This window comes from Chenopodium album, chromosome 8, assembly GCF_948465745.1.
Source record: "Chenopodium album chromosome 8, dcCheAlbu1.1, whole genome shotgun sequence".
In the NCBI taxonomy this organism is placed as follows: Eukaryota; Viridiplantae; Streptophyta; class Magnoliopsida; order Caryophyllales; family Amaranthaceae; genus Chenopodium; species Chenopodium album.
Genome location: NC_137841.1, coordinates 23,110,661 through 23,137,737, shown reverse-complemented (window position 1 = coordinate 23,137,737; position 27,077 = coordinate 23,110,661). Strand labels below are relative to the sequence as shown.

At 38.4% G+C, this 27,077-nt stretch overlaps 1 protein-coding gene across 1 annotated transcript; it reads right to left on the bottom strand.

Annotated features, from left to right (window-relative positions):
* Positions 1–514: 514 nt before the first annotated feature.
* On the bottom strand, positions 515–17,692 carry LOC145641765 (chaperone protein ClpB3, chloroplastic-like). Its single transcript, XM_081692708.1, has 10 exons — positions 17,122–17,692; positions 14,359–14,577; positions 13,676–13,913; positions 12,235–12,430; positions 4,483–4,537; positions 4,142–4,292; positions 3,508–3,816; positions 2,236–2,501; positions 1,112–2,041; positions 515–1,001 (listed from the first exon to the last, which is right to left on the bottom strand). The coding sequence occupies exons 1-10, from the start codon at positions 17,380–17,382 to the stop codon at positions 675–677; spliced, it is 2,952 nt and encodes a 983-aa protein (XP_081548834.1). The 5' UTR covers positions 17,383–17,692; the 3' UTR covers positions 515–674.
* Positions 17,693–27,077: the final 9,385 nt, after the last annotated feature.

Here is a 27,077-nt window from a genome sequence, read left to right as displayed (position 1 = left end):
TATAAATACGTACTCGTATTTCAAAGTTATAGTTTTAAATTAAAGTATTATTTTTAAAAAGAGTTTTATAGTCCATGTAAATTAGATTTGACTTTATGTCTAAAGATGATGTGATAACCTTATGGTTATGTTAATTGCAAGGTGTATTATAATTTGTGATTGAACTTTAAAAGTGCAAAGTGTTGATATTCATAATCAAGGTACGTTTATTCCCTTGCTTTTCATTCCTACATTCACGCGTGTGTATGAACGGTCATACCCGTACAGCCGTACTACTTCACCACAACCTTGCCACCTCACTGATTTTTCGCGCTGGTTCAGACACTGGTCCGACTTATTACTAAAAAAAATGAACCCCTATATTCATCCACTAATCAGATCCAATCAAAGATTATGAGTTGATAATACTGAATTTTATATCAGGGCTCAAAATCTCGAGTATGGGGCCTTTGGGGAAAGAGAAGACCTTGGAAAGGATAGGGGTGGGGTAGATTACCATGAGATATGAAGGATCTTTACTGGATTCAGCACAATGGATTCTATATGATTAAGACTTATATACTGTATATCTTGTACAAAATCTTGTGTGGAAAAGACGCTTTACTGCCAATATAAATCTATGTGCAATGTGAAAACAATCATCAGAAATTTAGATCACAGTTATATCTTCGAATCTACAAAGGAGAAACAGCTTGCTTGGCTTCTTCAGAAGAAGACCCTGAGTCAGGCTCCAATTTGCGGAACAATAGCTTCTGCTGAGGGAGCTGGCCATTTGAATATGCCGTGACCTCTGTATCAACAAGAATGCAATCCTCTTCTTTGAATTCCCCTCTCAATATGCCTTTAGCAATTTCATTCTCAACATATTGTTGTATGACACGCTTGACTGGCCTAGCACCGTAGTTGGGATCATATCCAAGGCTGCCAAGAAGCTGAACTGCAGCATCGGTCACTTGAATAGACATCTTACGATCTGCAATTCTTGACTGTACTCTTTGCAGCTGGAAGACGTTACAAATAAATTATTAGTAAACAAAGAGACAGAAGAAGAGAATAAGAACACATTTAAGTCTGTTACATACGTGGAAGGCATTAGGAATAAGAGACAAACCTGTAATTGAACAATGCTGTTAATCTGATCACGATCAAGAGGCTGGAAGACTATGTATTCGTCTACTCTATTCATGAACTCAGGTCTGAAGATTGATCTGGCCGCATCCATTACTCTCTGCTTTATTTTTTCATATGTTACCTCCTTTGATGTTGTCTCATCATCAGCTGCATTAAGGATGTACTGTGATCCGACATTTGAAGTCATAATGATGACAGTATTGGTGAAGCTCACTGTTCGTCCTTGAGAGTCTGTCACCCTACCATCGTCTAGAATTTGAAGGAAAACATTGAAAACATCAGCGTGAGCTTTTTCTATTTCATCAAATAGGATCACGGCATAAGGCCTCCTTCTAACTATCTCTGTTAGTTGACCTCCCTCCTCATAGCCCACATAACCAGGCGGAGCACCTATCAGTCTTGAGACGGCGAATTTCTCCATGTATTCACTCATATCAATTCGGACAAGGGCATCTTCAGTGTTGAACAGGTAAGAGGCAAGGGCCTTTGCTAACTCTGTTTTTCCCACACCTGTGGGACCCATGAACATGAAACTAGCAATGGGACGGTGTGGATCTGAAAGCCCAGCTCTAGACCGCTGAATAGCCTCGGCAACAGCTGTCACTGCAGGATCTTGGCCCACAACACGTTTGTGTAGCTCTTCTTCCAAATGCAATAATTTCTCCCTCTCTGACTGTTGCAGCTTTGATAAAGGAATTCCAGTCCACTTGCTGACTATTTCAGCAATATCGGTCCCAGTTACTTCTTCACGTAACATTGACTTTCCAGATTTCATGTACTCATCCAATTCTTTTTCAGCACTTTCCAATTGGCGTTGTAGAGAGTTGAGGCTGCCATACTTCAGTTCAGCAGCACGATTAAGATCGTATTCTCGCTCTGCCTGTTGGATCTCAATATTCACCCTGTCAATCTGAATAAACAAAGTTGAGTTAGTTTTTTTAGTCTAAGCTCTAAGCCTATTGGTTGCAATGTTTACATACTAGCAAGATTATAAAATCATAAGGAATATCACAAGTTCACAACTATTTGTCATCCTAGCAGCCACAAAGAAAAAACAAAAGATCAAATTCATGAAAATCTTAACTAAGCCGAAAAAAAATATACCTCCTCTTTGATAGACTGTATTCGTGTCATTACAGATTTTTCATGCTCCCATTGCTCAGTCAACTCAGCCTGCTTTTCCTTTAACAGGGAAAGTTCTGCATCAAGTCGATTAAGCCTCTCCTTTGATGCTTTGTCAGTATCATTTGTAAGTGAGAGTCTTTCCATCTCAAACTTCAATACAGAACGATTGATCTCATCCAGGGCAGTAGGTTTTGATGTGATCTCCATCTTTAGTTTAGCAGCTGCTTCATCTACCAAGTCAATAGCTGCAGTAAAAACATCACACAGTATGAACAGTCTGACACATCAAAACTCATTCTTTCAGTGTATGGACAACTGTAAAAGTTATAAATTGCTGCAGATCCTCAATATATAGTAAAGATATGAACATATTCATTTTAGTTTGAAAAAAAATCCCACTGTGAAATTCCACTTCTCATTGATGACATGTTCTCCTATTTCAAGAAGCACCAAGTAGCATGACATGTACAAACTACTCCAGGGCAAGATCAAATGTCACATGCTTTACCACTATAATTCTTAGTCCTCTTGGTTTCACTATTACTAATGACTATAACACAGACATAAACTTTCCTAAGATGAACACCAAGTGTGTTATTTTTCTGACAATCAAACAGGTGTAGATCCAATTGCTGGCTTTAAATTCAAAAGACTTTGGACTTTCGAAATTTACGAATTTTAAATTAAAACAAATGCAGTCGTGAGCTTTTTTGCAGTTTGTTAATTGATTAAGCAAGTTCAAATACATGTGAAGTATTTTGTAACTTGTACAGTTATACTGCCCCTTCGCCATCTATAGGGTCGTTCTACCAATCTCATATGTGTGAATAGTGTAATCTAGAAAACCTGTACAATGTAAAGAGCTTTAGGATAATAAATCCAAACCATTAGTCCATTACAAAATGCTTGCTTCTTTAGTAGGCTTCATTCTGTCAATCTCATGAATAATGCAACCATGAAAACATTAAGCCAAAAACCTCGAAATACTTCTCAGCCTAAAGTTTTAGTAATTGATACCAAAAATATCTCCTCATAGAGTTGACTATGGAGCACAAAATAACAAGAACGCTGGTAGCATGAGTAATTAACTTCCCTCATAAGCACATAAAAACTTCAATTATGGAAAGACTTCAGTCATTCGATAGATCAAAGGACTCTGTTCAATATGTAGCTAAAAACTACTTCTAGGGCCTATATACTAAACATTGTGATCTCATTAATAATGCAATAAGATACAATCATATAAGTTACCTTTGTCAGGTAAGAACCGTCCGCTAATGTAGCGATCTGAAAGCATAGCAGCCTCCACAAGAGCACCATCAGAAATCCTAACTCCGTGATGCAACTCGTATCTCTCACGCAGCCCACGAAGTATCGAGATAGTATCTTCAACACTTGGTTGGTCAACATAAACCTGTTGAAAACGCCGCTCCAATGCTGGATCTTTTTCAATGTATTTACGATATTCATCAAGTGTCGTAGCACCAATGCATCGCAACTCTCCACGACCAAGCATAGGCTTTAAAAGATTGCCAGCATCCATAGCACCATTTGTGGCACCTGTAGAAAATATATACCAAATTTTAAGTTAAAATTTGTTTCAATTCTTCATACATTAAAAAAAAATACAAAATTGATGTATAAACGAAAGAAAAAAAAAAATATTGTTCCAAGAAAATAGCCTTTTTGGTAGACCAATAAGCGGCAATTTTTTGACAACTGCACAACATATAAAACACTTAGCATAGAAATCTTATGACATACCATCTATTATATGCATAACATAGATAACACATTTGAAGTTTTTACACCAAGGATAAACATGCACAAGCAAATTGCTTTCCAGGATATAATGATAAAAAAGCAAAAAACATAAACAACTCACCTGCTCCAACTACTGTATGAATCTCATCTATGAAAAGAATAGTTTGACCCTCAGCGTCTGTCACCTCCTTCAATACAGCCTTCAGCCGATCTTCAAATTCTCCACGATATTTAGCTCCAGCAATGAGAGCTCCCATGTCAAGGGAAATTAACTATAACAAAATTTCAATTCATAAATTATACAGCATTTATCACCACATATTGAACTCTAGAATTAGATATCCTTGTGCCTTACGCTTGAATGCTCAAAGGTATGATGGGGCAGGGCCATAGTGAAAGCACGGAAAGCAGAACAGAAGAGGATGAAAAAGGAAGAACATGGAAAGAAAAAAAAAGGTTTACCTTACGGTTCATCAAAGCTTGAGGAACATCCCCCTCGACTATTCTTTGAGCAAGCCTGTATATAATATGAAAAAAACAACATTAAGTAAAACAAGATCTAATGGACAAAGATAACAGTGAATAACACTACTTGTTTCCAAAAGTTTTTAGCATTTACTGAATGCACACAAATTGAAGCAATTGGAGATAGTGCTGATATGGTGAGTGAATGTAAGTAAAGGGTGGCTGAAATAGGGAATAGAGTGTAAAAGGTGGGAAGGTGTAAGAAAATGGTAAATAAAGTAGGAAAGCAAGAGCAAAAAGGCGAGTGGGTGTCAGCCCCGGCCCTGGGCATAGGAGAGAGGTGCGACGACCTAGGGCCCAAGGCTCGTAGGGGCCCATAACTCTCACCTTATTCTTTCTTTTATCTGAAAACATAAACATTAATAATGAATAATAATTAATTTAGCCCAGTTGGTTGAAGCGTGCAAAAGTGTTTATTTGTATGAAGGTGCAAGGATCGACCCTTCATACAACCCTTTTTTATATTTTGTTGTACCTTTTTTTTTGTCAATGATACTGACTTATTTTATTCTAGTCCTATTATTAAGAACTCTTTTTTTATTTGCATTTTTCCACCAAAAAAAGTAAAATCAGTTGATATTATAGCTACAAAGTACATGTAGTAATTATACTAACATTTCTTTATTTATTTTTTTCCAACACCAAACTAACTAGTACCTACCAGTATTTATAATATATAATATAATTACATGTTTGAATATTACTTATTCTATTTTTTAATAAGTGCTCCATTAGCACTTTTTGCACTACTCATTTACTCTAATTTGACTAATGTTTGTGATTCATACATAAAAAATTACAGTCTAGTGTGTACTTGTTTGAATCGTCCCAATGAATAGATTGTTACTCCGTACTCCATAATTAACAATACTTATAATTTACCCTTATTGATAATTAAAGATATAATTGATAAACTAACTAGTACCTACTAGTATTTATAATGTATAATTACATGTTTGAATATTACTCTTTCTTATTTACAATAAGTGCTCCATTAGCACTTTTTGCACTACTCATTTACTCTTATTTGACTAATGTTAGTGATTTACACACAAAAAAAAAAAAAAAAAAAAAAAAAAAAAAAAAAAAAAGTCTTGTGTGTATTTGTTTGAATTGTCCCAATGAATAGATTGTTACTCCGTACTCCGTAATTAACAATACTTATAATTTACCCTTATTGATAATTAAAGATATAATTAGTCAAACATTTGCATCGTGTGCCCAACAGAAATGGAGCATGTTATGGAATGGTTCAATGGGGTCAACACCACTAATCAGCCACCTCTTTTGGTATACTCGAGGCGCGCGAAATTGGGTCAACAAAAGTCAAGTGAAGCAAAGGTAACAAGAAACAATTGACAAGAGACAAAAGCAATTAAAGAGGAATTAAGGAAGGAATGCAGTCAGCTCCCATTTTGCTCATTGTTGGTTTTTCCATTTTAGTTAATTAAATTCACATGTATCCTGTAAGCTATGAGTATTAGTAGGAAAAGGGAAGTCTTTAGGAAAATCATCCAGAAACTAGAGAGTAAACTTTTGAGAGAGTTGTAGCCTAAAGCTACTGTGAGATTCATAACCTCAAGTTATGCTTATCCCCTGTAATCCGTCTTTCAATTAATCAAAATACTCAAGCATTTGCCTTCAATTACAATCAATTACAATTCTTTAGCGATAAATACAGTAGCTTAAATCAACACATAACAACTTGGTATCAGAGCGGTTCGGTTCATGGAAGGGAACACGGAACAGCGGCTTAGCGCCGTGGAAGACATACTCACCGGTTTAAAAAATCAACTGACAGCCATTGAAGACAAACTGCAGCCTCAAGGTGATAACCTCACGCGAGTGGTAGCAGCGGCAGTCCAAGCCGCAATGGAGGAGGAACGGAAGAAGATCGAAGAAGAGCGGAAGAAAATCGAAGATGCCATGGAAACCACTCACGCCAAACTGGAAATTCGCCTGAACCGCTTCCGAGACGACATCAACACTCAGGGAGCAATAGACCGAGCCAAGGTCGCAAGATTGCGAGAAGAATTGGGCGTCGCAAGACAGAGTCCGTCCCAGCAACCCGTCATACAGCCAGTGTACCGCCACGTCGGAGGTAACAGTCCACAGCTGGAGGGAGAGCGGGTGGCGACACCAGTGGGGGGAAACTCTGAGCAAGAATCGCAGCCACCTGAGGGGGTTGGCGCGATAGTGGAGGTTGGAGGGGCGGCGGCGAGGGTGACAGCGGCGGCGGTGGCGGGGGAGGCCACTGGAAACACCGCAAACTGGACATGCCAATTTTCGAGGGCGCGGACCCTGATAATTGGACGGCTCGAGCGGAGATGTACTTTGAATTTTATCGACTGACGGAAAGAGAGAAGATGGAGGCTTCGGTGGTGGCGATGGATGGAGCTGCTCTTAAGTGGTTCCAATGGGAACAGAAGCGCCACCCGTGCTATGGGTGGCCGGATCTTAAACAGCGGGTTTTGAACGAGTTTCGTCCTTCTCATTCCGGGACGCTGCACGAGCAGTGGCTCGCGGTGACACAAGAAGGGTCGGGAACGGTGGCGGACTACCGGCGGAGGTTCATTGAAATGGCAGCGCCACTAGAGGACGTCCCGGAAAGCATCATGATGGGGCAATTCATAAATGGGTTGAGTAAAGAAGTGAAGACTGAGTTAAAGGTTGCTCAACCCTCCAAATTTGGAGAGAGCCATGGAAATGGCAGGGCGAATCGAGGAGAAGAACAAGATTCAACAAGGGAAGAAGCCCGTTGGGTCGTGGAAAGGTGGGTTCATTAGTGGGCCTTCAAGCTCTAACTCAGCCCAAGGAAGTCAGTCCTTAAACAAAGGGGGGTTGATAGCATCGTATGGGCTGCCTACCAACGCTGGCCGTCTAGAAGCTGGCCCAAAGCTCCGGAGTCTCAAGGGTCAGCAAACGTGGGTCGACCCAACCCGAGTCAAAGTCAAAACACCACGAGTGGAAGTACTAGACGCCTCACCGAGTTCGAGTTGGCGGAGCGAAGAGCAAAGGGGTTGTGTTTTAGGTGCGACGAAAGATGGGGGGTGGGACACCGATGTAAGAGGAAGGAGCTTAGTGTCCTAATGGTGGCGGAAGATGCGGTGGAAGTGGAAGATAATGAAGGTCCGGAGTTAGTGAATGACCCATCTTCCGACCTCGAGGGTGTTTCCTTATGTGCGGTCATTGGGTTACATAACCCAAAAACTATGAAATTGAGAGGAAGAGTCAAGGGGCGAGATGTGGTGGTGATGATTGACCCGGGGGCCACTCATAACTTTTTGTCTCTCTCGGTGGTAGAAGGGGCGGCAATGCCCATCACTCAAGGCGGGGAATTTGTGGTGGCTCTAGGAAATGGTGATACCGTTCGGGGAAGTGGCATTTGTAAGGGGGTTAAGGTAGAGTTACAAGGAGGCATCACCATCATTGAAGATTTTTTCCCACTTACCTTAGGAAGTGCCGAAGTGATTTTAGGGGTTCAATGGCTTGAGAAGTTGGGAACGGTGGTCACTAATTGGCGCACTCACGTTATGAAGTTCAACATAGGTGGAGTGCCGGTGACCCTCACCGGGGACCCCACGTTAGAGAAGACTCAAATTTCCTTGAAAGCCATGGTGAAGGTGCTCAAAAAGGAGAAACAAGGAGTGTGGATCGAACTCAATCAAGCTGAAACTCAAGGCTTGGGCCCAACGGACACCAGCAGCCCACCATCTTACTTAGCCCACATATTGGGCCAATTTCAAGGGGTTTTTAGTATGCCCAATGGGCTGCCACCAGAAAGAGCCCATGAGCATTCAATTGTGCTTAAAGATGGGGCTAATCCAATCAGTGTGAGGCCCTATAGATACCCACAAATCCAAAAGGATGAAATCGAGAGGTTAATTCAACAGATGCTCGAGTCCGGGATCATCAAGCCTTCTTCAAGTCCTTTCTCGAGCCCGGTTTTACTTGTTAAGAAAAAAGACGGATCATGGCGTTTTTGTGTGGATTACCGAGCTCTCAACAAGGAAACCGTTCCGGATAAGTATCCGATACCGGTTATTGATGAGCTTTTGGATGAGTTGTATGGGGCGACGGTTTTCTCTAAGCTCGATTTGAAATCCGGATATCATCAAATCCGGGTTCGCCCAAGTGATACCCACAAGACGGCGTTCCGAACCCATGAGGGCCATTACGAATTTCTCGTAATGCCGTTCGGACTCACAAACGCCCCGGCTACTTTTCAATCACTTATGAATGATGTTTTTCGGCCTTATTTACGGAAGTTCGTTTTGGTATTTTTTGACGACATATTAGTGTATAGCAAGTCGATTGATGATCACAAGGGTCACTTGGAGTTGGTGTTACAAAAGTTGGAGGAGCATCAATTATACGCTAATATAAAGAAATGTGAGTTTGGAAAAACAGAAATAGCGTATTTAGGCCACGTTATTTCTCATCAGGGAGTTTCGATGGATGAAGACAAAATTCGTGCCATTGTTGAGTGGGGTGTTCCAAGAAATCTCAGAGAGCTTCGTGGTTTTCTCGGGTTGACGGGGTATTACCGGAAATTTGTCCGGAATTATGCTCAGATTGCGGGACCGCTCACGGCCCAATTGAAGAAAGACAGCTACGGCTGGTCCGAAGAGGCTACTGTCGCCTTTCCTGAAGACCGCCATGAATTCAGCCCCTGTCTTAGCCATACCGGACTTTCACGAGAGATTTGTGGTGGAGACCGACGCATCAGGTTTCGGTTTGGGAGCAGTGATGATGCAAAAAGACCGTCCAATTGCATACTATAGCAAGTTATAGGGCGTTCGAGCTAGAGGAAAGTCCATATACGAGAAAGAGCTAATGGCTATTTCTCTTGCGGTGGCGAAGTGGCGCCACTATCTTCTTGGGCGGCCGTTCGTGATCCGTACAGATCAGAAAAGCTTGAAATTTTTAGCGGAGCAGCGGGAGGTGAGTGGGGAATATCAGCGGTGGTTGCGGAAGTTAGTAGGATTTGATTTTGTCATTCAATATAAGCCTGGCACCGCAAATAGGGTGGCTGACGCCCTATCCCGCAGAGATGAAGCGTCGGTGGTGAAGTCTGGGATGATGCAGGTGAAGCACGATGAATCAGAGAGAGGGATTGAATTTGGGGCTATAGTCCATTCCCAATATGTGGATTGGGCCGGATTGGAGAAGGAAGTGGAGAATGACAAGGGATTGGGCCAGATTGCAAAAAGGCTCAGAGAAGGGGAAGAAGGGCCCAAAGGATTCCATCTTGAGGGCAATCGTCTGTTTTATAAGAACAGAGTTGTTCTATCTAACACATCCAAATTTATTTCCTTAATTTTGCAGGAATATCATAACTCCCCCATAGGAGGTCACGATGGAGAAATCAAGACATATCTCCGGCTTATTGCCGATTGGTTTTGGTCCGGAATGCGCAAAGACGTGGGCAAGTATGTTAGGGAATGCGAGATTTGTAAACGAAGCAAAACATCACCGAAGGGTCCATTTGGGTTGTTACAGCCACTGCCCGTTCCAGAAGCCGTGTGGGAAGACCTATCCATGGATTTTGTGGAAGGACTTCCGTTGTCTCGAGGAGTTGATACGGTGCTCGTGATAGTGGATCGACTCTCCAAATATAGTCACTTTATCGGGCTCAAGCACCCCTTTAATGCCCTTAAGGTGGCTGATATATTCGTGAAGGAAGTGGTTCGACTCCATGGTTTCCCGGCCTCCATCATATCTGATCGCGACAGAGTATTCATGAGCACATTTTGGAGGGAGCTCTTCCGCCTTCAAGGGACCCATCTCAAACGAAGCACTTCATACCATCCACAAACGGATGGACAATCGGAGATAGTCAATAAGTGCCTAGAAACTTATCTTCGTTGTTTTATCTCCACCCAACCAAGAAATTGGGCTCGTTGGCTGCCATGGGCGGAGTATTCGTACAATACATCGCCCCACACTACCACGAAGATGACTCCATTCAAGATTGTGTACGGGAGGGATCCGCCAAAATTGTGGAGAGTAGGAACAGGGCAAACGGTGGTCAGTAGCTTGGAGGAGAGTCTCAAAGAAAGGGATGGCATCTTGGATGAGTTACGAATGAATATAAATCGCGCACAGCAAGTAATGAAAGGCAATGCTGATAAACATCGAAGAGGAGAATTTTGAGGTAGGCGAGAAGGTTTTCCTCAAACTCCAACCGTATCGCCAGAAATCACTCGCAAAAAGGCCGTTCGAAAAATTGGCTGCTCGATTTTATGGGCCTTTTGAAGTGTTGGGTCGAATTGGGAGAGTAGCATACAAACTTCAGCTTCCGTCGGATTGCAAACTACACCTTGTGTTCCATGTCTCACAACTGGGCAGCATCCAGCATCACCCTACCATTCCCACCCAATTGTCCCCTGATTTAGAGCTAATGGTCGAACCCCACGAGCTCCAGGAGGTAAGGCTAGTCAAGAAAGGATCGTCAGTCCAACTCGAAGTCCTCCTCACTTGGAAGGGATTACCAGATTTTGAAGCAACTTGGGAAGAGTACGAAGCAGTCCATTTGCGTTTTCCCTTCTTCCACCTTGAGGACAAGGTGAAGCTCAAAGGGGGGAGTGATGTTATGGAATGGTTCAATGGGGTCAACACCACTAATCAGCCACCTCTTTTGGTATACTCGAGGCGCGCGAAATTGGGTCAACAAAAGTCAAGTGAAGCAAAGGCAGCAAGAAACAATTGACAAGAGACAAAAGCAATTAAAGAGGAATTAAGGAAGGAATGCAGTCAGCTCCCATTTTGCTCATTGTTGGTTTTTCCATTTTAGTTAATTAAATTCACATGTATCCTGTAAGCTATGAGTATTAGTAGGAAAAGGGAAGTCTTTAGGAAAATCATCCAGAAACTAGAGAGTAAACTTTTGAGAGAGTTGTAGCCTAAAGCTACTGAGATTCATAACCTCAAGTTATGCTTATCCCCTGTAATCCGTCTTTCAATTAATCAAAATACTCAAGCATTTGCCTTCAATAACAATCAATTACAATTCTTTAGCGATAAATACAGTAGCTTAAATCAATACATAACAGAGCACTTGTTAAAAAATCTTAAAAAATAGAGGGGAGTATAATATGAGTACTAAACTACCAATAATTTTTCTTATAAGGGTCCTTATTTTTTACTTTGCCTAGGGACCATAAAATGTCAAGAACGGGGCTGGTGGGTGTTAAAAAAAAGGTGGATAAGATACCAGAGAAAGGTGTATATATTGTGAGGCAAGATCATAAAAGGTATTTGCCAAAAATGGAATTGAGTGAAAATGCACAAAAACAATAAGTGTTAAAACCCGTAAGAAACAGAGGTGGTAAAATGCATGTCTATCCCACAAAAATGAAATGATGTATCATACTGCTTTAACACATGAATTCACAAAAGTCAACTTACAGAGGGACCTCCCTTAATTCTAAATCACCGCCACCCCAAAAATAAAGAAGTTAATGCCCACCAACTCCCTATGTAAGGCACTTAGGAAAAAGTAGGTCTACAAGGGAAAGAGAATTTTCTGGGAAATGCAATCTGTCAACCAGTCAAGCATTTTTTATAGGAACATTTGAAAATTATACAAATTAGAGAATGAGGCAATAAAAAGAAAGGGATACACAAACGGACTCCAAAACCCTTGCATTGCATCTCGAGCAATAAAAAACAGTACAAATCACTTACCCTTCAGCAATCGCGGTTTTACCAACACCAGGTTCACCAATAAGAACTGGATTATTTTTTGTTCTCCTAGATAGAATCTGGATGCATCTCCGTATCTCATCATCTCTTCCGATTACAGGATCAAGTTTACCTTCCCTTGCCATAGTAGTCAAATCTTTTCCATACTTCTCCAGAGCTTCATATTTTCCTTCGGGGTCTGCAGAAATGCAAAGATAAATTTTCATATTTTCTACAAAAGAATTCAAGAACAAGAAGCAAGATCAACTATGTCAAAATTCAAAAATGTAACTACTGTATTTCTTTTTTTTAAAAGAAATTACTCCTAAGCCTGGTAAGCATAATTAATTAAGAATCGAAAAGTTGGTAGAGCTAATAACTCAAATCAAAACCAGATATTTGTATATAATTCAGAGCAAAAGGATTATAACATAAAATTCCATTAAAAAATCCCAATGAAATCTTCAAAACATCCTACAGATCTGCTCATTCACAGACTAACTTAGTTACTTAGCTAAAGTATTTAGCTCCTTTAACCATGTTTCCCTAAGTCTTCTCTCAATGAATGTACAAGATAAAACATATTCATTTGGGATCTTGTTTGGTTTATATCCCATGTGGAGTATCACAATGCCAACTTAATCTATATAACATAGTCGAAAATATTTAGCTTACATGTGTGCATTGGAAACTATGAAAAAAGTGAATTAAGGACTAACAATAAGAGATGAGGGAGTACCAAATATTTATCACGCTAAGCAAATACAGAGATATAAGGTATGGGTCTCTTTGTTGACCACAAAAGGTAACTCTAACAAGTAGTTTCTTCCAAGATAGTGACACATGTCATTTTCAATCTAAAGTAGCAAAAGAAAAAGGACTGGTCTTGGCACAACAAAATAACAACGCACATTTTGTTTGGATTTCCTTAGCCTATGATCCTAAACCCACCAATTGCTTCTTCAACTTACCCCATATAACAAAATGTGCATTGTTTAAGAAATGTGCTTTGTGAGCGAACTTAAGAGAACGGAGGGAGAACGAGTAGAAAGGAGTCCCTATAACGGATTTTTTTTTTTACTCCTAACCATTCAACAAAACCCGTTTCAACTATTGTAGAAACATATCAATGACTTACCCAGCTTGTTTTCTTACTACTCCAATATGTAGCCTTACTAATTGATGTCATATTATTTAAAGTAAAGAAAAACGATATCAGACATTATAATTAGAATAAGAAGTATGTGATGATGGGGGTCTATTGCATGGCAGACTCATATTCTTCATCTTGCATCTCTCCTCCACCATAACCCCCCTCCCCCCCAATCCCTCCCATCCTCAGCAAACTTAAGTGAAGATAGTATTATCATATTAAATCCTAAACACGCCATTTTAAAAGTTATATAGGTAAATGTTCTGATAAATCATAAGGCATAACTATTACCTTGGTCAATGACCGACTGCCGCCCCCTTACAGCTTGTATGGCAGATCGTAACGTTTTTTCAGAAATCTGAAAATCACTAAATAACTGTTTCCCAAATCTTTTGTCCTGTGCAAAAGCAAGAACCAAATGCTCTACAGAGACAAATGAATCTCCATACTCTTTCTTGTAATCCCTGGCTTTTTGAATCAGAGCTTCGAGATCTCGTCCCAACATAGACCCAGCAGATTCTCCCAAAACCTGGCAAAGAGATCAACCAGCTTGTCCATAAGAAACACATCTAGTCAAATGGCTATCAGAAAGTAATAACAACTAATGCCACATAACAAAATGGTTGCAAAACCTTTATCCACTCTTGAGAACAAGGAAACCCATATCTTTTTCCTGATGGTTACCACATAAAGACATACAGTACCATATACATATACCAGTCATTGGAGACCTAATGGTGAGAGGCTTTCGCTATTTTATCAAGGTTCAAATTGCAACCATAAAAGCCATAGAAGGAAAAAGTAGGAAAAAAGATAGAATTTAGTAACATACAGAAACAGAGCAGTTCACCATTTTAAATTCCACCTAACTATTGTATTGCAAAAACTAGGCTTGCTCTTTCACAGAATTAATTCACTATAAAGGAACATGGATGATAAAGGAGTATCATGATTTCCATAGGACTTCCTCAAACCTTTGGTTGTCGTTGTATAAATTTGTCAGTTGCTTCAAGCAAACGTGTATTGTCAACTCCAGCTTTGGAGAAAATGCGGCGAGCAAGTCCATTTTTTTGCTCTAGAAGTGCCTTCAGCAAATGCTCCGTCTCCACTATCTGGTGTTTGTTCTCTTTTGCCACTTCCGGACAAGAAACAACTGCTTGCCATGCCATTTCTGTGAATTCTTGTTGGGTAATCTGCAAAAACAAAATAGTCCACTTGATCATTAGATAACCTTCTTCAATAAAGAAAAGTAATGAGGCGATGAGTCGATGAGAGCTAGATGAACTACAAGAAAGATTAGCGTTGCTACTGCATACCCTAGAGCTAAAAGTGCGGAAAAAAAAGAATGGAGGACAAAAAATTTATAATTTAACAACTTAAACTAGGTTAAGGGCAATTATGTTGTAGACCAAAATTATTAATTTTACATGGTACTCTTTCAATATTGACTCATTTCAGAGCTCGGTTAGTTACACTTTTACACATAGATAAAATAAAAGGCATGCAGGTTCACGGGGACTTCACACCATCACCCTTCAAAAGTTAATCCCTGTTATAGTATTAAATAGAGGCAGGGATAAAGATGGCTTCCAAATGTATGAGAAAGATTTAACATGGTTGATTAGGAGGGAAGACTAGAAGAGAAAAATGAAGAAAGAAAGCAATGGAAAGTTTAAGCAGAGATCAATTTGTAAAGATTATCAAAACTCAAAGTATAAAGGTACCATGTATATATCAAGGTCTTCCATAAAAGACATCTCATAATTAGGAGGGTGCAAAAGAGTATATCCTAAAATGATTTTGCATACTGTCTAGGAACTTAATCTCTACATAATATTAGCAGCTAGAGTAAACTAGCCAAAAACAAGGGTTTAAAAGTCTATAGACCTTATAAATCAGCCAATAAAGATAAACATATAGACCTATATAAATATTGACTGTATATTTATATTAATGTATAAGGGAAAACATTATCAAGTAAGATCTTGTCAAATTCATCTCAATATGTACTTGTACATTTATAATTTTCTTTAATACACAATAAAAGATATATATAGTAAGAAGTAAATGGTAATTTAAATCTGATCCAAATGCGTATCATATAGTATAATAGGTTATTAGTCTCTATAACAAGTTAGAGAGGAAAAATTCTAAACCTTCATATACTTGGTTTTGCACCCGGGCTAAATTTCGAATTTTCAACAAGAAGGCAACAGGGGTTCGTCTCCTAGTTGTAAATGATCATGTTAGCACTGGTAAGAGGAAACTGTTATGTAGTTATCTAAGTTATCTAAGGAGTTAAAAGTAGAATTCCTTGTTTTGATTTAAATCTAAATAGGCAAGCTAAGAAGGATATGCAGGTATTGCAAGGAGAAATCCATCCGGAATTTGCAGCAAGAAAAACTAAAACCTAGATCAACAGCGAAATTTAACAGGAAGGCGGACAAAGGAAGAGAATTCAACTTCACCATTCAGTTGATGAATGAAGTCAAAAAGAGGGGTAAGAATCTCAATATTCATACTGTCCATCGATCAAATTCTTCCATGAGAGTTTTTCGAGGGCCCCTTGGCTTGCTTCCTTTCCCTATCTTTCCTCCAATAACTAGTATCCACATTTCACAAAATCGCATTCAAACAAGCGATCCAACTTCTCTTGAACAGCAGTGATCGAGCATACACTAAGTACAACTTCACAACCCATTCAAACTCTTGAATTCATCTCTTACAAACAAGTACTATATGATATCATTAGGTACTACTATCCTAGTTCTTTCAAACCCTCCCTACACCAGGGAAAAATAAATAAATAAACAACAAATCACTTTCGCGCCTCAATTATGCAAGCTTAATTTTCAACAGAGTACCAAAAATCTCAGAGTAAGGAAAGGGAATGTAAATATAAGGCAAATTATTGAATAAAGTCAACACAATTCTCTTTAAAAGTCACCCCACATTCATTAATAAAGTCCCTGATACATGTCAGCCTCATCATTAAATTAAGTCAACATATTACTCCAATACACCCTATATACTGTTCTTGTTTAATCTAACATTTCTTACACAAAAAAATAAAAACATTTAACATGAGCACAATTCTAACAAACAAACAAGTCTACACTGCATTAAAATCGAGTATAATACGTAACGAGTTTCGTTATTGTTTTTTGTTTCCAGTTGAATGATTAGTATAAGTACGATTAATTCCATTAAATAAATAAAAACCCATATCACATTTAGTTATCATCAATCAATTACATACTACTAAAAGCGAATCTGAAGGAACACTTGGCAACATATTATTGAAAAAATTCCCGCCAAAATTACTTTCTAAAAAAATCGTTATTATATAAAAATAAAGATTGCATTTAGATTATGACTTTATATATATATATATATATATATATATATATATATATATATATATATATATATATATATATATATATATATATATATATAGTCTAAAATAAACTTCCTAAAATATCAACTTGCACATTATAACTATAAATATTTTCTCTCACATGTTTTAATTGTTTTATTATATTTCATGCACTTGATGAATCGATTCATTAATTTTTATATAATTATATTATTATCATAATTATTCAACAACCGTGCATTTGCACGGGGTTTAACCTAGTATAATCATAAAATCGAAAACTCGAAACTACAGTGATACCAAACGAACCATAACGAATAGATAAGATAACAAAATGGGAGGGCAAAAAAAACCTTACCCTGCTACCACCTGAAGCATCACATCGAACAACAAAAGACCCAGATTTCGAATTCTTTTTAAATTGCTCAGAATTCTTAAACAACAAAAAATTAGTGGAATTTCTACTGAATTTCAGTGAATTTAGAGACTTTAGCGAAATGGGTGTCTTCGAATTGAGCCGAAGAGAGAGAATAGGCTGAGAAAACAACGCATTTCGGACGCCATTTTTGGGTGGAACACGAAGATAAGCTCCTGGAAACGACGTCGTTGCAGTAGCCATGATTGAAGTATAAAATTGGATTGTAGAGCTCTGAATTGAAGATTAATGAGAGAAACAATTGAAAGTGATGATGCTTTGAGTATGAATTGAATAAAGGAAAGATTGGGAAAATGTGATTGTGGGTGTTTGCGCTTTCTATTTATTGATTTGCTAAATTGGGATTTTTGCAGTATGTTCCAGTGGTTTCTAGGTGGGGAAAGGAAGGAGATGAGAGAGAGAGTTCAAGAAGGTTGCAATAGTACAAAAAATTGCTTAAAAGAGTACTTCCAAAATCACAATACTCGGATTTTAGAGGTGGCAATCGAGTCTTTTGAACCAAGGCAATATGAGTAAAGGTTGTTGAAATAGATTGGAGTTTGGGGTTATATGACTCGAGTGGAGTCATTTTCAATTCTATTTAGGGATGTCAAGGGGGGTCGAGGCAGATGTTGGTGTTTCCATTCCCATCCTCACCTAAAATTTTCATCCTCATCCCCGTCTCCATCCCTGCGGTGGGTCCAAAGCTCATCCCCATCCCCGCCTCAGTGGGTACAATTCCAAAACCATCCTCGCCCCACCCTCCACTTGGATATCCATCCCCACTTAATCCCCACCTAAGACCCGCCTAATCCCCACCTAAGACCCATCTCCCAATACACAATCCAACATATTTAATACTATATATAAATTACAACAAATAAAATTATTATTAATATTACACATTTTTTTTAGTTATAAAATTAGTGTATTACAAATTATTATATGTACTATTTTATTTTACATATTTTTTTTTATATATAAAATAGTATAAAAGTATATAATTTTGTTTTATAAAATATATAGATGTGGGTGTGAGGTGGGGATAAGACGGGTACGAAGTGGGGCGGGTGGAGCGGGGTGGGGATGGGGCGGGGTACAATGTAAAATCCACCCCCGCCCCATCACCCATGGGGGGTATGATTTTTATCCTCATCCCCGCGCCCACCACCCACCAAACCAAGACCCATCCCCGCCCCACTGGGGCTGGATGGGGCGGGTCTCCTACTTGACCCGTCCCACTGACATCCCTAATTCTATTGTCGAGATACTTATTTTAATAAGTGATTTTGTAACGTTGAATAACTGGTCAGTATTGTCGAGTCTAAGGATTATTAGTATATAATGGTTACTTGGTTAGCTTTGCCCTATAAATCTCTGACTTTCCTTCTTTCTAATTTCATTAATAATACTCTCAATGGTCTAAATCGAAGATCGCACAAAATCATTGTTTTTTGAAACAAAATTCTCCTCCGTGTGTAAGAGTATTTCGGGTATCAAGATGTCCTAAGTTTGATGTTCAATGCCCGAACGTACTTGAGCTCCAGCAAGGATGTTTGAAAGCTAAGCCTGCAAGAAAGAGAGAGTAAGTTGGCTGAGGGTTGACCCAAGAACGCCCTTGTGACGCTCAAATCAGTGAAATGTACTTTTTAGAGTGAGAATGAAGTAGATCATTGAAGGTTAGAAAAAGTTATCATCATTAATCGCTTGCTATTTATAAATATACTTTCAGGTGACAAATTTGTACTTTATTGGACTGATTAGGGATAAATCCGTACTTTGTGATGATTAATGGATGTTTAGTGATGATGATGAAGTAGATCATTGAAGGGTATTTACGTTATTTCAAGTATATTAGGCTTAGGACATGGACTAGGCCCAAAACAAATATTAAATGGTGAAAAGACAAAAATCAATGGTTAAAGTGGTGTGGTGTGTTGAAAAGACAAAAGAACAACAAGGTGAAGAGATCAAAACCTTAATAATCAAGGAAAGAAAAATTATTTGTGTTTTCATATTTTAGGCAAGGTAGATTTAATTTTCCTTTGGGATTAAGTGCACCTCTAAGTAAGGAGAGCATAAAATTACTATATGTTGAATTTGAACCCACTACTGATAGCACTTGGATGGGTATTAAAGAACTGGAAACCAATTCATCTAGCTATATTTTGTGTAATAATTAATTACAACAATTTAATGTATAAATCTTACATTTTCATGGCATAGGGCAAGTCGTGGCCTAAGGCTCGCCCCTACATCGATTGTTGGTAGAGTTGTCAGTTTCTGACCCGAACCGTTAAATCCGACTGTTTCGAACCGATCCGAAAAGGAACTGAACTGTTTAAAACCCGTTTTTTGGAAACCGAAAACTGACCCGACCCAATTTTTCCAACCCGAAATTGAACTGAACCGAATTTGTGCAAACCGTTACTAACCCGACCCGTTATCAAGCCAAACCGTTACAACCCGAACTGAAAGGAACCCAAACCGATTACGTTTAAACCCGATAGTAACCCGACCCGTTTTAAACCAAAAACCCGATAAAAAGATAAACCTAAATTGTTCCAACCCGTAACCCGTTGTGACCGAACCGGTTATAATCCGTAACCCGTTGCACTAGTAGAAAAACAGCAAAGGGCACCCCTATATTGCCACCGGTTCAAGGCAAACCGGTGGCAAAAAGGCTAAGATTGAAGCAGCTTTAAACCGGGCTAGACATATGGCACCGGTTCAGTTTTGAACCGGAGGCAAAAGATGTAAAAAAAAAAAAAAACTGGATCGTCACATACATATAACCCTAATTACTTCTCACTCCGCCTCCTTCTATTCCATTTTCTCCTCTCTCCTTCTCTCCCTTTTGTCTCTCCTCTCATCTCCCTTATTCGATCCTCCTCTCATCTCCCTTATTCGATCTCCTCTCCCTAGCTTCTTCGATCTTCTTTCATCTCCTCTCCCTAGCTTCTTCGATCTCCTCTCTCTCTTCGATCTTCACCACCACAAATTCGACCACCGCCACAAAGCCCACCACCACCACATCACCACTGCCGCAAAGCCGCCACCACCACGACAAAGGTCGACCACCGCCACAATGCCCACCGACATAAACATCAACAACAATTTCTGGGTATAATCATTCGAGGTTAGGGTTTAAATCGATTTTGTTGGGTTTATTTAATCGATTATTGGAGATTTTGTTATATTTAAATTTGGGTTTGATTTTGGATTTAAATCGATTTTTCTGGGTTTATTTAATCGATTATTAGATTTTAATTCGAGTTTTCTCAATTTTTCTGGGTATATTATCCGAATTTAATCGGTTTTGTATTTTAATTCGATTTTTCTCGTTTTTTCTGGGTTTAATTAATCAATTTTTCTGGGTACATGCATGTGTATTTTGGGGTTTTTTTTTTAATTTTGAGTTTTCGGGGATTTTTTATTTTTTTTCAATTTTTCTTAAAATTTTGAGTTTCTAAGTTTTTTTTATTTTCAGTTCGTGAATATTTTTTTTCAGTTTTCTGGTTTTTTGGGTTTTTTGGGGGGGGGGGGATTTATGGGTTTATTTTCTTGCTTTTAATTTCGTGATTTTTGGGTTTATTTTTCGTAATTTTAGTTTATTGTGAGTTTTTATTAATTTCGTTGTTTTAATTGATGCAGGTAAAGAATCAAGGTGTTGATTTTGGAATTTTGATTTCAATGTTGTAATTTTTTTTTCTTCGATGTGTAATTTTTTTTTTCTTCGATGTTGTAATTTTTTTTTTTGGATTTTGATGTTGTAATTTATTTATGTTTTTTGTATTGTAAAATAACAATTTAATCATCAATATATTTCTGATTATGTTTCGTATTCAAGCTTGGTTATATTTTTCTGATTATATTTATTATTTAATGATCAATTTTGATCAATATATCTTTTATTGTATGTCTAAGTGGAGAAAGCAAACCGATTAACCGGTGCCAATTGACTTTAATTCCAAAAAAAACATAGTTATGGCACCGATTAACCAGTGCCAAAAATCAATTATGGCACCGATTTTGAACCGGTGGCAAAAAGGGGGGTAATTGGCACCCCCCACATTGACACCGGTTCAAACCGGTGCCTTAGGCCGGGTTTGAACCGGTGCCAATTTCATTTTTTCACGTAGTGTTGTGACCGAACCGTTTACGACCTATAACCCGTTGTGACCAAACCGTTTAAAACCCGTAACTCGTTATGAGTGAGTCATTTACAACCTGTTACCCAATATGTTTATGATCTAATCTGTATCAACCCACTACTCGATAAACCCAACTTATTTATGACTTGACTTGATTATAACATGACTCGTTCCTACCCGTTATCTGACTAATTCGACCCGATAATCATCCGACTCAATTTTAACCGGATATGATTTGATTAGAAACCCGCTTCAAATTGGGTAAATTCGTTTTCAAACCAACCAAGTTCAATCTAAACCGATTATAACCTGAAACGATAATGATTGGACCCGATTTCACCCGATCTGTTTTGAACCGAAACCCATTTTTGAACCGACCCAGTTAAACCCAAACTGATTAAGACCCGAACCAATGACGACCTGTCCTGATTAAGACCCGAACTATTTTTAACCAAAACCCACATTAAACGGGCTAAACCCGTTTTCAAACCGATCTAGTTCAACCCAAATTGATTATGACCCGAACCGACTAGAACCCGTCTCGATAAGGACCCGATCTGAATAGAAACTGCAATTAAAAAACCAAACCGAACTGACTTGATAATTTTCAAAACCGACCTAAACTGACCAACTTATTATTTCAACCCGTAATAAACCGACCCGTTATAACCCGAAACTGATAAACCCAACCCAAACCCGAACTGTTTAACCGAATTGACACCATAACCTGTTAGGAATATAGGAAATTGCCGGTGGGTTAGAATATTAAACCCACCGGTGGGATTCATAAATTTGCTTCCGCTTTGTAATAGTTGCATTTTTTTAGTATGCTTCCTCCATTATTGCATCTCCATGGAGATGAAGAAAAGCCACGTTTGGCGTATTTTTTTATCATAAAAAAAAATTGCAGAAGACCACGGATACCAGCGAAGGGCCTGGCAGAAGAAGATTACGGACACCAGCAAATGGTCGTGGCAGAAGAAGATCACGGACACCAAAAAAGGGCCGTGAGAAAAGACCACGAACACTAGCAAAGGGACGTGATAGAAAACCACGGACACCAGCAAAGGGCCGTGGCAGAAGTGTAATCCCCCGTATTTTTAAATATGTTATAAATAAAATTTAATTTTATTTATAATATTGTTTTGTATTTTTCTGTAATTTAATTTCAAAATATTCAAATTATTAATTTGGGTCAAAAATTATTTTGGTACAAATTATTTTATGAACCTTCATTCTATAATTTATTTCAATACAAATAAAGCTTAGTCCATTTCATTCATTTGGCCCATTAATTTTATGAGGCCCAATCTTTCTATTTACCCTACAACATTCTGTCCTATAAATACCCCATGAATCCCCAAAAATTTCCCACACAAAAAGGTTAGTCTTATTTTCTTTCTCATTTGTTTTATTAATTTGTGTAATTATAATTATTGATTTATGGGTATTAATTTTATTGTTTGAAAGTAATTTAATTAGCATCAAGTTGTATTTTGATGATTAAACTTTATAATTTCAGATTTTATAGATGTCATAATTTTCAGATTTTGTAAATTTTATAACCTAGGGTTTTTAATTATTGAAAATCATAATATTTGGGTTTTTATGAACAATTGATTTAGGGCTTTTATAGTAATGATGTTTTGAAATTTTGGTGAATATAACTACTGATTAGTTTAACTTAATTCCAGATTATTTTGAACACGTAAATTCGTGTTTTAATTTTTAGATTTCCGTTCGTTAATATTAATCCCGTTTTAATCCCGATCAGATTCTGAACTCATCCGATTTTGATGGAAAAAATAGTGTTTTCCATGTGGAAACAACGTTTTAAGAAAGACTCACTACCTTTGACCACCCTCTCGTGGCCAAATTCAGCCTCTAAATATGATTTTTCGGGCAGTTTTTTATTTTAACGAAGTTTTTTTATACTTAAAATATTATCCTTGAGTTTGATTAATAAAATTAATTATGTTTAAAGTTAATTAAGCATAAATATATGTTTTATTGAAGTTTTAAGTGCTGGAAATAGTTTCCAAGTATTACTTTTGATGTTTTATAAAGAGGGTTTAATCACCCATTAAAAAGGGAGATTATTAGGGGTTTTTAAATAATTCTAAGATTTTTATTAAACTTTAAACTTGCTGTAATTTCACGTATAAGAGTGTATTTTAAGGTTTTAATGATAAAATTTTAAAGAACTATATATAAGCCTTTAGTTTTAACTAAAGGGAAGGTTTTAAAGTGTTGTTTGATTTGGATTTTGAAGGTTTTAAAGTAAGTTAGTATTATTGCTGTAAATTTGATTGATTTGGTATTAATTGAGATGTTATTATTTGGTTTAGGAGAGGAGTTTATTGAAGGTGATTTCTAGTTACACTAGTAGAAAAAAAGCATTAGGCACCCCCCATATGGCACCGGTTCAGCCTAAACCGGTGCCAAAAACCGGTCTAGAATTGGGCGGCTTTTTACCAAAAGAGAAAAGGCACCGGTTCAGCCTGAACCGGTGCCAAAAATAAAAAAGGCACTGGTTTGAACCGGTGCCTTTCAAACCGGTGCCATATTCAAAACAAAAAAAACCGCGTCTTTCCTCTTTTCTTCCTTTCTTTCTCTTTCCTTCCCTTCCCTTCCCTTCATTCGTATTCATCCCTTAGCTTCTTTGTCGTGCCTCCACCTTTTCCCTCCACCACAGCCGCCACCTTCACCGGCGCTTTCAGGTGTCGAAAACCACCGCCGTGAATCTCCCTGCCCTACCCTGCCCTCCACCACCTTTCTCTGTGCGAAACAAACAACAGCTGCAGCGCGCACCGCCTCCACCTCCACCAGCGCGCACCGCCTCCACCTCCACCAGCGCGCACCGCCTCCACCTCCACCAGCGTGCACGCGCACCGCCTCCACCTCCACCAGCGCGCACCGCCTCCTCCACCAGCGAGGGTCTTTTCATAAACAAACAAACAACAACAACTGCAGCGCGCACCGCCTCCACCTCCACCAGCGTGCACCGCCTCCACCTCCACCAGCGCGCACCGCCTCCACCTCCACCAGCGCGCACCGCCTCCTCACAGCGAGGGTCTTCTTCCACCTCCAACTAATTTAGGGTAAAGCGAGGGTCTTCTTCCACCTCCAACTAATTTAGGGTAAGTTCATCTTTTCAATTTAATGGGTTCATCTTATTTTATTTAGATTAAAATTGTGCTTAGATTTTATATAAAATGCAAAGAAAATTAATGGGTTCATCTTATTTTAGATTAAAATTGTACTACATTGTTGGGATTAAAATTGTATGTTTGTGCTACATTGCTGGCTGTGAAATTTGTTTATGATGCCTTGTTTTGGGGAGTTTGGTTTTTGATAATTGAATCAGTTTAAGGATTTATTACTGAATTTTGTTGCTTGGATTCGATTTCAGCTGAATTCTGGCAAAGTTCTTGCTGTTGGACCTGGCCTTCGTGACAAGACGGGGAATCATATTCCTGTTGCTGTCAAAGAAGGGGATACCGTGAATACGGAGGAACTACAGTGAAGCTTGGTGAAAAAGAGTGAGTTTATTTTTCTCCATGCACTTTTCTTTTTGTTCCAGATGGTGATTTCTTAGTCAAATTATTGTGATTGAATGCTTTGACTCTTGATCCTCGATTGAATATATTAGTAATTTTGCATTACCTTGTTCCTTAGTCGAGTTTTTGTATGTTTTAATGTGTATATTAGTGACCTTGCTTCTAATTAGTTGTGATTACATTATAGATTTGTGAATAATTTAGAGAATTGTGATTAAATTAGAGAATTGTGCATAAATTAGAGAAATAGTGATATTGCCACTTAATTAGTTGTGAATAAATTAGAGAATTGTGAATACATTAGAGATTTGTGAATATATTAGAGAATTAGTGACGTTGCTAATTTTTGTTTTTTTTAATATATAGATTCATATGTGAATTGAAGCAAGAGTTTAATTAGCTTGAGGACTACGTACATATTGAGCTCAAGTGGGTAGTTGCTATATTGGTATGACTACTAAACTTTACTTAGCTATATTTCTTTCTATTCATCCATTTAATAAAAGTTTATTCATGAAATTGCAACTTGTGTATTGTTTAATTGCAAATAAATACAACAATATATAGAATACTTGAATTGCATCATCATATGCCTAGATACCCGTTCAAGGCTTTCTCATTAGGAGAAAGTCTTGAATAGTCCCCGGTTGGGACTGTTCTTGAATGTGTACTCTCACTTAGGTGGTGAATGTATGTTTTCTTTTCGATTTTAAGGAACATCTCGGCTTACCATTTCCTCACTATGTTCTCTGGGTACATATGTGGGTAATTAATTATCTACATCGTGTACTTGGAGAACTAGGGGGAAATGCTGCCGGATTTTCCTTAAAATTGGAAAGTTGACATACATTCACTAGTGATAGTAGACATTCAAGGATGGGTTAGGTTGGAGTGATAAGGACCCTTTGGAAACATGCATTTTTTCACTATATGAATGGTATATTCACGTTTTGTACTTGAATTTGATTTACATAAAATATGTAGCACTTACACATTATAATTATATGGTGCTATATATATGTTTAGAGACAATTTACTAAATGGAGAAGGATCGTGGTTGGATGTATGGTAGACGCGATACATTGGAATTTTGGAATGGGGTTCAAGAGTTTTGCGAGAGGGCTTTAGCTTATCAACGCACACTGGGAGGCAAAGGCCTTTATTGTCCTTGTGTTGATTGTAATTGTGTGAATGTGGTCGATAGTGTTGAAATCATTAGAGATCATGTATTATGTCGTGGGTTTAGGCAATTTTACCATGTGTGGATTTGGCACGGAGAAAGTGGAGAGTACAGTGGGGATCTTGATCGGAATGATGTGCGTGTTAGAAGCAATGAGATTCATGTGGACGAGGAATACGAGAATGATGAGTATATTGTTGATAATGGTGAGGATGGAGCCGATGAAGATCAGGCGGATGAGGTCGAGGATGAACAAGTGGATGAGATGTTGCAAGGTGTTGAAGGTGAAGTGTTTGAATTATTATCGGAGGCTTCCAAAAAGCCTTTGTATCCCGGGTGCAAAAAATACTCCAAACTATCGGCCGTGCTAACACTTTTCAACATTAAGTCGAAGCATGGGTGGACGGACATCAGTTTTACTTCTTTGTTGACCGCATTAAGTGATATGTTGCCTGATGGGAATGAAATTCCTAAGTCTTATTATTACGCAAAGAAGCTCATGTGTCCCTTTGGTTTGGAGTATAAGAAGATACATGCATGTCCTAATGACTGTATTTTGTATCGAAATGAGTATGAAAAACTGCAGGAGTGTCCACGATGCAAGCGGTCGCGGTACAAGCGCATGAGTTGCAATCTTGGCATGGAGGGACCTCCTGCTAAGGTGTTGTGGTATCTTCCCATTATTCCAAGGTTTAAGCGTCTGTTCTCAATACCAAAAGACGCTAAAAACTTGAGGTGGCATGCAGAGGGAAGAAAGAAAAACAGAATGCTGAAGCATCCAGCTGACTCTCCACAGTGGAAGAACATTGATTTGAAGTTTGAGGAATTTGGTAATGAAGTCAGAAATTTAAGGCTTGGGTTGTGCACGGACGGGATGAATCCATTTGGCACTCTTAGTACCCAACACAGCACATGGCCGGTACTTTTAGTGATTTATAATTTTCCTCCTTGGCTGTGCATGAAACGTAAGTATGTAATGCTTTCATTGCTAATAACTGGTCCTAA

What these genes read in the sequence shown, in the direction of transcription:
- LOC145641765 (XM_081692708.1), bottom strand. Translation starts at nt 17,382, where the DNA reads ATGGCTACTGCAACGACGTCGTTTCCAGGAGCTTATCTTCGTGTTCCA. An exon ending in GCAGTCGGTCATTGACCAAG is followed by an intron (nt 12,431 to 13,675) that starts GTAATAGTTATG and finishes GCATTTCTGCAG; the next exon opens with ACCCCGAAGGAAAATATGAA. An exon ending in ACGGTTCTTACCTGACAAAG is followed by an intron (nt 2,502 to 3,507) that starts GTAACTTATATG and finishes TTTTTACTGCAG; the next exon opens with CTATTGACTTGGTAGATGAA.